The sequence below is a fragment of the Rhodnius prolixus genome, unplaced genomic scaffold, assembly GCF_049639745.1.
Source record: "Rhodnius prolixus isolate KJV_2025 unplaced genomic scaffold, Rpr scaffold_5, whole genome shotgun sequence".
Taxonomy (NCBI): Eukaryota; Metazoa; Arthropoda; class Insecta; order Hemiptera; family Reduviidae; genus Rhodnius; species Rhodnius prolixus.
This window is the reverse complement of record NW_027411624.1, coordinates 4853415-4865756: the sequence shown is the minus strand read 5'-3', so window position 1 is coordinate 4865756 and position 12342 is coordinate 4853415. Positions and strand designations below refer to the sequence as shown.

General features: G+C 34.0%; 1 protein-coding gene across 2 annotated transcripts; it reads right to left on the bottom strand.

The window, feature by feature from the left end:
• Positions 1-1772: 1772 nt before the first annotated feature.
• On the bottom strand, positions 1773-11691 carry LOC141458078 (uncharacterized). Of its 2 annotated transcripts, none has more exons than XR_012460736.1 (5): positions 11522-11691; positions 9814-10557; positions 9151-9301; positions 2681-2785; positions 1773-1998 (listed from the first exon to the last, which is right to left on the bottom strand). XR_012460736.1 is itself a non-coding variant. In XM_074135635.1 (5 exons), the coding sequence occupies exons 1-5, from the start codon at positions 11522-11524 to the stop codon at positions 1861-1863; spliced, it is 1128 nt and encodes a 375-aa protein (XP_073991736.1). In that variant the 5' UTR covers positions 11525-11690; the 3' UTR covers positions 1773-1860. The 2 variants fall into 2 exon arrangements, 1 of the variants encoding a protein (XP_073991736.1); XM_074135635.1 differs by having other exon boundaries at positions 2681-2772; positions 11522-11690.
• Between the last annotated feature and the right edge of the window lie 651 nt (positions 11692-12342).

Sequence of the window (12342 nt, the reverse complement as noted above, 5' to 3'; positions counted from 1 at the left end):
TTTAGAAAGAACAAAAAGAAAAAAAAAAAGAGATTTTCTCACGGGGGTCCCGCTGGAGGTGGCAATCAATGGCCACTTCTCTTATCACTATCCTTGCTCTCATTCATTAATTTTACAACTACACAACTAAGAAATGTTACTAAAATCTTCTCTTTTCTTTGGTCAGAGTCTACTCTATCTTTGTCGCACGCTCGTTCCCTTTCACTTACCAATTATAATTTATTAACAGCTCTTTGTCTCTCTCACACTCCCAATCCCTCCTTATCGTGGACTTGTTGCTAATAGAGTGTTCCCAAAGAATCGTAAAGTGTTGTGCAAAGAATTTTTGTTTCATTGCCGCAACATTTAAAAGCAGGAGTACGCGTTTGTAGCAATCCTTAAGTTCCCTTACTTAGTTCTTCGTCTTTGTTACAACTTGTTGCTTCATTTTTCATTTTCTTTTTTTCTTTTTTTTTTATCTACAGAATTTTTTTGTTGTAGCGAAAAATGTTTTTGAAGGAAACGATCCGCAATAACGTGATAGATAATTCGCTAGTAATTCCAGGGCAATAAGATTCCAAACTAAATAACAAAATTACTGAGTGATTGCCTCAAAAACTATCGTTAACCATCAATAAAATACGCTACCGGAAGCATTACAGACGAATAAAATCAGTTGATATTATCCAGCATTAAGGAACTAACCACAATTTCAACAATAATGCTGAAGAACATTGTTTTAGATGCAGAGATAGGCTGGAATATGCGCAGAAGTGAGTCACTTCCCTCCCCCTTCGCTGTAACGTGTTTGAACCGCCATTACGGAAGGATGTACCTTTCATAAAAATAAATAATAACAAAAAATAGTAATAAAATATTTTATAATAAAAACATAAAATATTAGAAACCTAGTTCTACTTTTCTTTTTTTATAAAACGTCATAAATATGTTATATTAAAATGAATTAATTATATTAAAGCATTTTATCATTTAATATTATATTATAAAAAGTAAAGGCGTGTTCGCATCCTATAACACGTCCACAAGCCAGGTTCTCTGTTCGCTGCAAATATCAGGGCCATTCCGGTCGGTTCACCTAGATCGATTAGCATTGAAATTGTGCGCTTTGCTCTCCCTTCTCCTACTTGGCTGTGGTTAATTAAAGATTTTTATCATTATTTTAATAAATTATCGATTTAATCGATTTTTAATTCAGAAAATAATTTAGTTTAAATTAAGAAAATTTACTATTAAGGAAAAAAAAAAATATGCGTGGGGGAAATACGTACACGCATAATTTGCTCTTATTGTGCATTGTCTGTCTTTTCTTTGTAGTTGTAAATGATGCTATTTTCTCAGAGAGTGAATTTTTACTAAAATATTGCTATTTTATTAAATAACGCTTTCAAATGTCGAGGAACGAAATAACTACTTTAGAAATTGGTTCACTTTTCATACATAATTTGAACTTCCTTTCAAAACAAAAACTATGTTCACGAAACGTTTCCGTCAAAAGCTTTATTTAAAAAAGAACTTCCGGTAGCTCAGTTGTTCATCTTCAAAAAGAAAAAAGAACAACACGAAAACGCTTAATGTTGAAAAAAAACCGTACAAAACTATGAAACTTTTATCTCCGCTGATGAACCACCTTAAATCAGAGAATTTCCACCAATAATCTGTTTTTCTTTTTTCACCGAATAGATTCCCTCTCTTTCGCACAATCGAGGCACATCATCATAATCATCATAACTTCGGATATTCCTCACTTAATTAACATTAAAAATAAGACTAAATTTTCTTTATGTCTACAAAAGAAAAAAAAAAAAGATTTATTTTGTGACAACATGTGCATTTTTCTTTTCTCTATGCAGCATTTTCTCTTCATTTCCCTGCAGAATAAAGGTTTTCCACGCTGCTGATAGTTTTATTCAATTTGAAATCATAATAATCCGTAAACCAGTCCAATAAGATGTTCCAGTAAAGATCGGATACTTGATTCATCTCTTGCACCGGCTGTAACTGGATTTGGAGGAAGTGATTATTAAAAGTGATTGTAGTGACTATAAATAGTGACTAGAATTAAATTTTCCTTGGCCAATCAACGGCCAGGATAGTTTGGCGCTCCAAAAAAAAAAGGGAAGCGTGAATAATCCGATAAAGAAGTCTTCTTTGGAGACTTTAATAGCGGTGCAAATAATGTGTAGACTCTTTTAGCGATTGTTCAATGCTCTGGCGCTAACTCTTATCTAGACAACTCTTATGATTTAGGATTGTACCGCAACCATACCACCAACCATAAAAGAAGAGGTTGTAAAAGTATCTCTCTCTCTCTTTTCTGAAATAAGCGGCTAACAATTTGACTAAAGATGATGTTTAAATAGACCCAAGACATAGTTTTGAGCCCAAGACATTGGTCATTGCGATACTGATTTGATAAGCCCTACAAAATATGGACTTAAGTACAGATTAACTCAAATCTGAATCCGTCCATTATAGGACCTCTTGGACAGCACCTGCTAGAGCAGGTTATACTAAAGTATAAAATGAAATTGTTGCAATACACATTCCCTTAATATATCTCAAATAATCAGCATTTTAAGATCTAAGTTAGTACTTCAAAATGCTTGACTTGCCTAACCACAGGCATTCGGTCGTAAAATACCATTAACAATAAGATTTTTTAAAATTATTATTAACTCACCATCTTACAAGAAAGTATCTTCATCTTAGCATCATGTTCTGCTTCTTCTTCAGTCACCATTGGAATATCGGCTGGCTTGTTACTGCTTAATTCTGTAAAAAAAAACTAAAATGAAATTAAAACTGTCCGGTAGGACAGTTGTATAAGGATTGATCGTCAAAAAGTGCACGAAAAAGCGTAACGTTAAAAAACACCCAACTTTGACAATTTTTTTCTCTTTTTCTATAAAAGATAAAATTCCCAAATTTTCTTTAAAATATAGGGCAAACCCTCCTTTATAACTGTAATTTTTTTGCAACCCCCCAGACCTAATAGATTTCGAGAAAAAAGTCGCCGAAAATGAGCAAAAACGGCATTTTCAGAAATTGTTGTTGTTCTTGTTCTTCTTCTTCTTCTTCTTGTTGTTGTTACCTTTTTTGTAAACTACGTAGCGCCTAAACGCAAGAACCGATTTTCATGAATGAGGTGACATTCGATTCGGAATTTTATGTAGATGTGCCTTTTGGGGGTCTCGACGCTGTACACCGAATTAGAGAGGAGTTAGCCCCCTGTATGTAAGGCCCCCTTCAAAATTATTATTACTAATTACTCTGTAAATCTTAGCCCGATTTTGATAAAATTTGGTAGGATGATAGAGTTAGGGCTCCCCTACGTAACATTAAAGTGGCGATCTGCTCTTACACTAGTTAAGGGGAAGTATAGCAATCGTTTCAAATTATCGACAAGTGAACTGATTTTCATGAATGAAGTGTCATTCGAATCGAAATTTTGTACAGATTTGCACTTTAAAAGTCTCGTCGCTACGCCTTATATGGAGGGGAGTTTGCCCCACCCAAGTAAGGCCGTTTCTAAAACTATTATTACCAATATTTCTATAACGCTTTGTCCGATTTTGATAAAATTTAGCACGAAGAAGTGATTAAAGCTCCTCTACATGGCTGTGAAGTGCCATCATGCTCTTACACCTACTAAGAGGAAGTACTGAAATCGTTAAAATTATCAATGGGTGAAACTATTTACATTAATGAATTGTCGTTCGATTCAAAATCTTTGCCTCTTTGCCTTTTAGGGAGAAGTACTGTAATCGCCCGTTTATTTTTCTTACTCCTCTTAAAAGGAAGGTCTGAAATCGCAGTTTAAATTTGCTTTTTACGTACAAATACCTTCCTATTTTATATAAAAAGGCTTTCTCAAAAAAATTGTTATTGAGGATGGTTTGGGGACCGCAACTATAATCATTCTTTAAAAAGATCTCTCCAGTGGTAGTTACGGTTCCTACTTAACACCTTATCAGGTTATAATGATAGAATTGCTTATTCCAAATTTAAAAAAAACAGTAAAGCAGATATGTAACTTAGCAAAAAAGACAAAAATGAAAATCTTTCCAAAAGGTACAAAAATCTCCTTAACAAAAACTTACAGTTTAAAATGTTAAGTATAAGGGTTGATTAAACGCCAAAAGGTACACAAATCAGCAAGTACCAAACATTTCATTCAAGCTTAGTTGATATAATTTAAGTAATTTTGCTGCATTAACTTTTCCTTCACATTTTTTAGAATTTATTAGATGTCACAGACCCTTATGCTGGCCATTTTCATCTACAAAAAATTTGTTCAAGTAGCACTGTAGATTGACTGTAATATCTATTAATCTATAATAATCAAACTATTAATTACAGGTTAAAAAGAAAACGTTATAAAAAATAAAAAAAAATACGAGGCTACAAAATTTAAAAACTTTTTTAAAAAAATGCTTACACCAACATACATCAATGATTTCGATTATTTTATTTTTAATAATTTAGAATAGAGTTAACATGAAATGCCTTTTTTTAATACTAACTATAATGATGAGATTACATCTTTTATTATTCTAACAGAAAAATATTTATAAGTGATAAAAGGCCCAGCCACAAGGGTCTGTGACATCTAATAAATTCTAAAAAATGTGAAGGAAAAGTTAATGCAGCAAAATTACTTAAATTATATCAACTAAGCTTGAATGAAATGTTTGGTACTTGCTGATTTGTGTACCTTTTGGCGTTTAATCAACCCTTATACTTAACATTTTAAACTGTAAGTTTTTGTTAAGGAGATTAAAAAGATAGCCCCCCTAAATTATCAATCAATCATTAAAAAACTTTGTTGTATAATATTCTGGGAGGGGGTGTTGTTTCTTAATCTTTTAAATCATCAATAATTACTAGTGACTTGAGACCTGCAAAGCTAAGATGTATTGTCGGTTTAGTGGGTTCGATTCCCCCAGTCTTAGGCCTTGGATTTTATTTAATGGTTAATATGAGTTTACAGTAAAGTAAGTTAGGCGGTTATAGGCTAGACCTAGACCAGCAATGCTAAGATGTATTGTTGGTTTAATGGGTTCGATTCCCCCGGTCTTAGGCCTTGGATTTTATTTAATGGTTAATATGAGAAATTTACAGTAAATTATGTTCGGCGGTTATAGGCTAGACCTGCAAAGCTAAGATGTATTGTTGGTTAGTAGTTCCCGTTCTAGGTCTTGCATATTATTTAATACATAGAATTTAACAGTAATGTATGTTAGCTAGTCGACACCTAATTGGTAGTTGGACGTAAAGCTCGCCTGAAAAAAATAGGCAATTACTTTACTTTACTAGTGACTTCTCACAAAAGTTACACGACGAAGTCGAAGAAGTTAACCTTCATTGGAAAAAGTAGTAAATATTTAAAAATGGTATATTAAAAATAAATATAATTCAAAATAATAATTAATATTAATATCATTATATAATCATTGATCTGCATTAGAGCAGCATAGTTCTCTTAACAACACTTGAATTTAACTAGCCTCTCCTTTGAAGGGGCTTGTCCTAATTCCTTCGAACAATTCTTTAGGAAGTTCTGCCTCAAACGGGAGGCTAGGGAATTTTGTCTACTATCTAGCGATACCCCCCTTAATTCTATCCCAACCTTCGGAGATTCCATTTATTTTAGTAATTTAAATTTAAATTACATAATCTTGGATATTTTATTACGTTGTAATTTTTTAAAAGGAAATAATGATAATTTAAATGGCCAATGAAGGGAAGGGATTAGCTGTGCGGTTAGCGTATTGGACTCTTACGCGGAGAAGCTGGGGTCGAGTCCAGCTGCTGGACCCTTAGATCTCCTCTTTTTAGGAGCTTCTTATAGAAAACACTGTCCGGCGAAGGACAGTGTTGTCTGTAACTAGAGAACACTGTGCAGTGCACTGAAAAAAGCTCCGGGCGCCAATAATCTCGGATGTTAAAGCGCGTTAATCATTTAAAAGAAATATATATAGCCAATGAGGTGTCGCTGTTACAAAAGAATAATTATTAGACCAGCCTCCCACTTCCATGGACCAAAAAGAAAGAGAGAATCGTAAATTACTCCTTTAATTCTCTTCCATCATTTCTCTCAATTATTCCTTGATTAATTACTGAACAAAAAATTAGACTTAATTTTATTTGCATTAAAGATAGTAAAACAAAAAACTAAAAAAAATTGAAGATTATTTAAAAAGAAACGATTGGACTCCCATTTCTAGTTCAGACCAACTAACTACTCCAGATGTCGCCTAGTTGCCATATATAGTCACATCCGTTCTGATTTTTCCTCCATAAAACCAAAACTTTAATTACCACCTCCGCAATACAGAAGATATAAAAAGAATTATAAACAGCAAGATATAACCTGCTTCTCCTAGACATCCTTCTACAGTCAGCTGTTTTGATATAAATTCGCAACTGTAACGCAACCATGCGGGTATACACGCACTAACTCTAACTATACCCAGATTACTGTAATTAATTTTGTATTATTTATTGGTTTTCAATTAAAAAAAGGAAACTATACTCTCCACCCCCTCCTAACATGTAAAACTGGATATAAGGTTGTTCTTTAAAAATTACGGCAAGTCTTTATCCACTTTTGGAGAAATAAGGCTTCGCACAGAAAAATGTTCTCGTTTTGGAGATAACGTTTTTTTATTTTTTTAAAGGCCTCGTTTCTTTTATACAACTGCACACGCTATCTAAAATTTATTTGCTAAATAATTAAATAAATAAATAAAATAGAACCACCCGCTGTTGGTTTACATATTTGGACAATAATGGCGCCAGCGTACTAGTTAATATTCTACCCAGCTTCCGGCTGTCAGCAATGTATTGAAGTTTTGATAAATTTTAATTTGAACGATGTAATTAAAATAAATAAATAAATCGAGTGTAAAATACTCGCATGATATCCTCTATATCGTAACAAAGTTAAGATTTATAGTGTTTCCGTTTACGTCACCTGTATATACGTATTTTAGAATTTTCTACAGCCTCAGAATTTAAGCATCAAATGCGCAGAGATTGGTAGAAAGTAAAGCCATTTTTAAAGAGAAGGGGGGTCTGCATTAATTTTTTGTGGGTAAGAGCTCATTGTGTGGTATAAAAGAAAATGAAATTGTAGATAAACTTGCAAAGGAAGCCACCAATATTGGGGAAAATGGCTAATTATAAATTACGATATCAAGTGGTATAATTGCAAAAACAGCACTACAAAATATGGCAGACAGATAACAGTAATGGTAATAAAGGGAGGATTCTATAAAACTATGGCAGATCAGTTACCTAGACAACCATGGTTTAAGGGAACTGCCACTAATAAATGGGTTGTTACGAGACAATAAGCAGGCTGAGAGAGCAAACCACGCGGTGTGTGTGGACCGTATCTTCACAGGATCAACAAAAGGGTCCTCTCTCCTCTTTGTGTAGATTGCAATGAGGAGGAGGAATTCAAACATATATTAATGGATATGCAGAAAGGAAACGATTGTTTGACGACTTATAACAGGTATTTAGAGGCACCCTTTCGCTACGAAGACATAATATTCTCCACCAACATCAATGTGCTTAAATCTGTAACAGAGCTAGCAAAGAAATATGAGTGTATTTAAAAGTTATAGCCGATTAGAATGAATGGAAGAAAATGATTAGAGAAGGATTACGTGATTTTAATTCAGGTTAAGCTATAAAGATGGCAGGAATATAGAGTACTGATCCATTCATTAGTTGTAAGTTTGTATGTAAATAGTTGTATATAGTAGAGCGATGAATGTGTGAAGCGAATGTATTTATAAGAATGGAGAGTGAGTGATATTCTAGTGATAAGCACCTAGACGATGCTGGCTGTATGGCGAAAGCCAATGCCAAAAAAATAGCCCCCCCCCCAAAAAAAACACCTTTTTTGTAATAAATAATTGGTACCTTAAAGGAAATCTACCAATTCCAAGCTACCAAATTGCAGATTGTACAGGAAATGGCTACAAAACAATACGACTGCAACCAAAAATATCTACAGCAAGACTGGTGGGCTCAATAAATTTTCTGTTTTAAAATTGTTTGTGTATAAATGTGGGTGTCTTTATAAACTCTGTGTGTGTGTGTGTGGGTAAGGTGAGCTCGAATTTGTCTGTGGGTACGCTAAGCCCCAAATAGTTGCACAGACTATAGGTAGTCTATAGGTATATCTGTAGGCTCAATATGTGAGTGTTATGAGTTTCGTGTTGTTAGAGGTTGGGATATCAGCTGGGACGCCCAAGATCTTTGAGGAAGTGGCTAATAGGCCAGCAAAGTGGTACTTCCGGTTAAGGGGTTTTTGGTCGCTAAGTTCATCGTTAAGTCAGTTCCTGAATAGAAAAAGAACGGCAAACAAGTTTCGAAACTCAGCTCAAAACGAACACAATCAAAAACAAGTTGAAAATATGCTACTCTCATAAGAACAGGGTCTTATTAAGTTAAACGTAAGATCATTAATTTTTAATGGAATTTCAGATCAATAAAATCAAATTATTTTGATTTGTTTATAAATAATTAATCAATAAAATAATCAAAAGCTTCTTTTTATCTTTTTTTTTAATTAATTTGAAGCTTCGTCATCTCTTTCGAAGGACCTATTTAGGTTGAAAGTATTAATAAAGATGTGCGTAGTGATGTATAATACACACTTGTTGATTTGATTACAACGCTAGTCTGAAGATGGAAATAATAATCGATTAGTTGTTGAGTACTAGTGTCTATAAATCATAATTCATTATCTCTAACTTAAAAGGAACAGTAATATCGATTAGTAAACTTGATTTATGATTAAAACCAAATATCGTATGGGAACCTAATTTCTGCAGGTGGTAGTTTTGATTTAGAAAATTACTTTCTCTCCTAAGCCTTTGCAGATGAGAGGAACTACTGCATTCTGTGCGGAAATTTCTAGTCGTTTCCGTCCCATGCGTGAGATCTACGCGAATTAATTTGATGGTGTACAGCTGATTAAATATTGCGTTTGTAATCACGTCACACTGAAAATGTACTATAGAGCGAAGGCTCTAGCACCTATCTCTTAATGAATAAAAGGAAAATGAATTTTCCTAAGCGAAAATCCGAACTAAACATTAAATTATTATTAAAAAATAAACCAAAATTTACCATTGTTTTTCCTTTTCTGTTCATCGACATTGAAATAATAGTTTAGGCCCCAGATAATAAAACGCTTCTTATAGAAATCAAATTCTTCTACATATGGTCTCAAGTCTAATTGGGGTCGACATAAGTGGAATTCATGCAGCATACGTATGCCCTGCCAAATGTTTTAATAATAAATTAGTAAGTTAATATGAGGCGAGTGTTGGTAGTGATTGTAAAGTGAGGATTTGAAAGAGGAAGCTTGCCCAGTTCGAATCCCTCGTGCTTACGCCTTCATTCAGGATATATTTAATCGGAAGTTGAAATTCAAGCCGCGCTCCAAAAAAAAAAAAAAAAAAAGGTCATTAATTTTACTATTTTACTTAGTGTCGTCAAGAAAAAAAAGACAAGATTTAATTCAGGTTTCATTCAGAAGGTATAAGCTCAAAATGAGGTCTGGAATGCAAGAAGATGACATCTTGATTGCCAAATTATTGGGACTTCATGGACTAAGATCGCGGAACTCTTTCAACATCTCCAGGACACCCATTAACTTTATCTATTTAGCCGAGGCAGTACACTTGAAGAAGTATGCCTGGGGATTCCTGCGCGGAAGCCAGTAGCTAGTTCCCTGGGTAGTTATCAATTTTAATACCTCCCCTAGAAAAAAAAAACAAAATGACACACCTCATTGATTTGGCTGGGAATTTTGATAGTATCGATTATTAGCGACAAGGTTTCATGATCGTCCAGTTGTTCATCAGTCATCGCCAACGATAGCCTGCGATTTCCAATATTCGATGAACTTCGATTCAATTTTCTTTTTATCAGCGAATCTCTCCAAGCGTCTTCTAATTTCTGATTCCAATCATCGATCATAGCATATCTCAACAGTGGACGATCTATTCGCCAGAAATCTTCCAAAAATTTGATATCATTCATGAACTCTTCACCATAAGAACTTTGATACCATCCGGTTTCTTCTTGAACGGCAGCTTCGTACGGTGATGGAACTGCCGTTGGAATCTCGCTCGTATATACAGGCAATGATGTGGACAAATTGCTCATCAAATCACAATCGAAATCATCTTGGAAATCATCCACACTGCGCTCAATTTCGTCAGTATCATCGTAGACAGCCGTATGGCTAACATCATCCAATCTTCTGTCACAGTTTTCACCATAGAAATCGCCACCTTCCTGGTAATAATCGGCAAAATTTGTACCATCCGCGTATATGGGCTCTGTGTTATACTGAAAGTCTGTCCAATCGTATGGATTGCTGGCGTTATCACGTAAAGTGGTGGAATGAGCAGCCGCAGAAGTGGTTGATAACATTTCCGTGTCTTCGTCGGATGTTGTGCCCAGATTGACTTGGATACATGGCCAGCTCATTCCAGTAAACGATGTATGATCACCAGAGGAATGATCCTGTAGGAATTGAAAAAATACTATAAAATACCAATATGTACTTTGCTATAAATAATGTAAAAAGAAATAAGGCGCCACGGTAGCCGAGCGGTTATAGGCTAGACCCGCAAAGCTAAGATGTATTGTTGGTTTAGTGGGTTCGATTCCATATCTCTGAGTCTTGGATTTTATTTAATGGTTAATATGAGAAATTTATAGTAAAGTAAGTTAGGCGGTTATAGGCTAGACCTGCAAAGCTAAGATGTATTGTTGGTTTAGTGGGTTCGATTCCCCCTGGTCTAGGTCTAGGATTTTATTTAATGGTTAATATGAGAACTTAATAGTAAAGTGTGTTAGGCGGTTATAGGCTACACCCGCAAAGCTAAGATGTATTGCTGGTTTAGTGGATTCGATTCCTCAGGTCTAGGTCTTGGATTTTATTTAATGGTGAATAAAAGAAATTTACAGTAAAGTATGTTTGCTTGTCGCCGCCGTCAACGTCACCTAATTGGTAGTTGGACGTAAAGCCCGTATGAAAAAATAGGCAATTATTTTACTCTGAAATGAAATGAAAAAAAAAAGTTATAGTAATTGGCTAAAAACAGAATTTTAAATTCTCCCACAATTCACATTTCTCTTACAACGATAATAAAATGTTAAAAAGTAAAAATACAAAAATAATTATCATTATTTTTGGTGACTGATTAATTATTTCAGTAGGATGAAAAAAATAAATGCGAATTTCAGTCGAGATATTTATTTATTGTGCCGAGCTTTCGACCTAGGGACTAGGTCATCTTCAGGGCTTATTGTCTAAGTGATATTTTCACGTGGTTATTGTTGAGTTAGTGCATTCTCAGTCTTGCCTGCTTATGAACTTCAGTTCAAATAACATGACTAAAATTGGCAATTATTTTTTTTTCTTTCATCCAATTGAACTAATTACCTTTAATAGCTTCAATATAAATAATACTAAATTACGTACCATCTTAAAAGTTAAATAATTGATTTCGTAATTGGTTTTAATTTTTTTTCCAGTTTTTTAAGACTCCAAAATCATTAAACATGATCTTGATGAATTTCACAATAAATATTTAGTTTTTTTTTTTTTTTTTTATGAAGCCATATTTTTTGGTGATTGTGTTGAAAGTTTATTTTGGTAAATCATATGTTCTATAAGATTTCGTAATTTAATTTTTTGTTCTCTCTCGATTTAATAAATTCTTTAAATAAATAAATAAATTTAAAAAAAAAAAAAAATTAATTTTTGGGGAGCTTCTTACAGCTTACCGTTTAGTGATTGACCAGTATCGTCTATAACGAGAGAGAGAGATAGAGAGAGAGAGAGAGAGAGAGTGAGTGAGTGAGAGAGAGAGCTCCGGGCGCCATTGTTCTCAGGTGGTGACTCGTCTTAAATTAAATAAAAAAAAATTCATAATAAGAGCACTAATAATAATATATTTAGGCGCCACGGTAGCCGAGCGGTTATAGGCTAGACCCGCAATGCTAAGATGTATTGTTGGTTTAGTGGGTTCAATTCCCCTGGTCTCTAGGCCTTGCATTTTATTTAATGGTTAATATAAAGAATTTATAGTAAAGTAAGTTAGTGGATTTTATTTAATGGTTAATATGAGAAATTTACAGTAAAGTATGTTAGGCGGCCATAGGCTAGACCCGCAAAGCTAAGATGTATTGTTGGTTTAGTGGGTTCGATTCCCCCGGTCTAGGTCTTGGATTTTATTTAATGGTTAATATGAGAAATTTATAGTAAAGTACATCAGGGGTTATAGGCTAGACCCGCAAAGC

Bases quoted from the DNA above. Each gene is read 5' to 3' on its own strand.
- LOC141458078 (XM_074135635.1), bottom strand. The intron at 2,773-9,150 runs GTAAATTTTGGT...TTTTTTTTACAG, and splicing joins ACAGAAAAGGAAAAACAATG to AATTAAGCAGTAACAAGCCA. The intron at 1,999-2,680 runs GTGAGTTAATAA...CTCCAAATCCAG, and splicing joins AGATACTTTCTTGTAAGATG to TTACAGCCGGTGCAAGAGAT.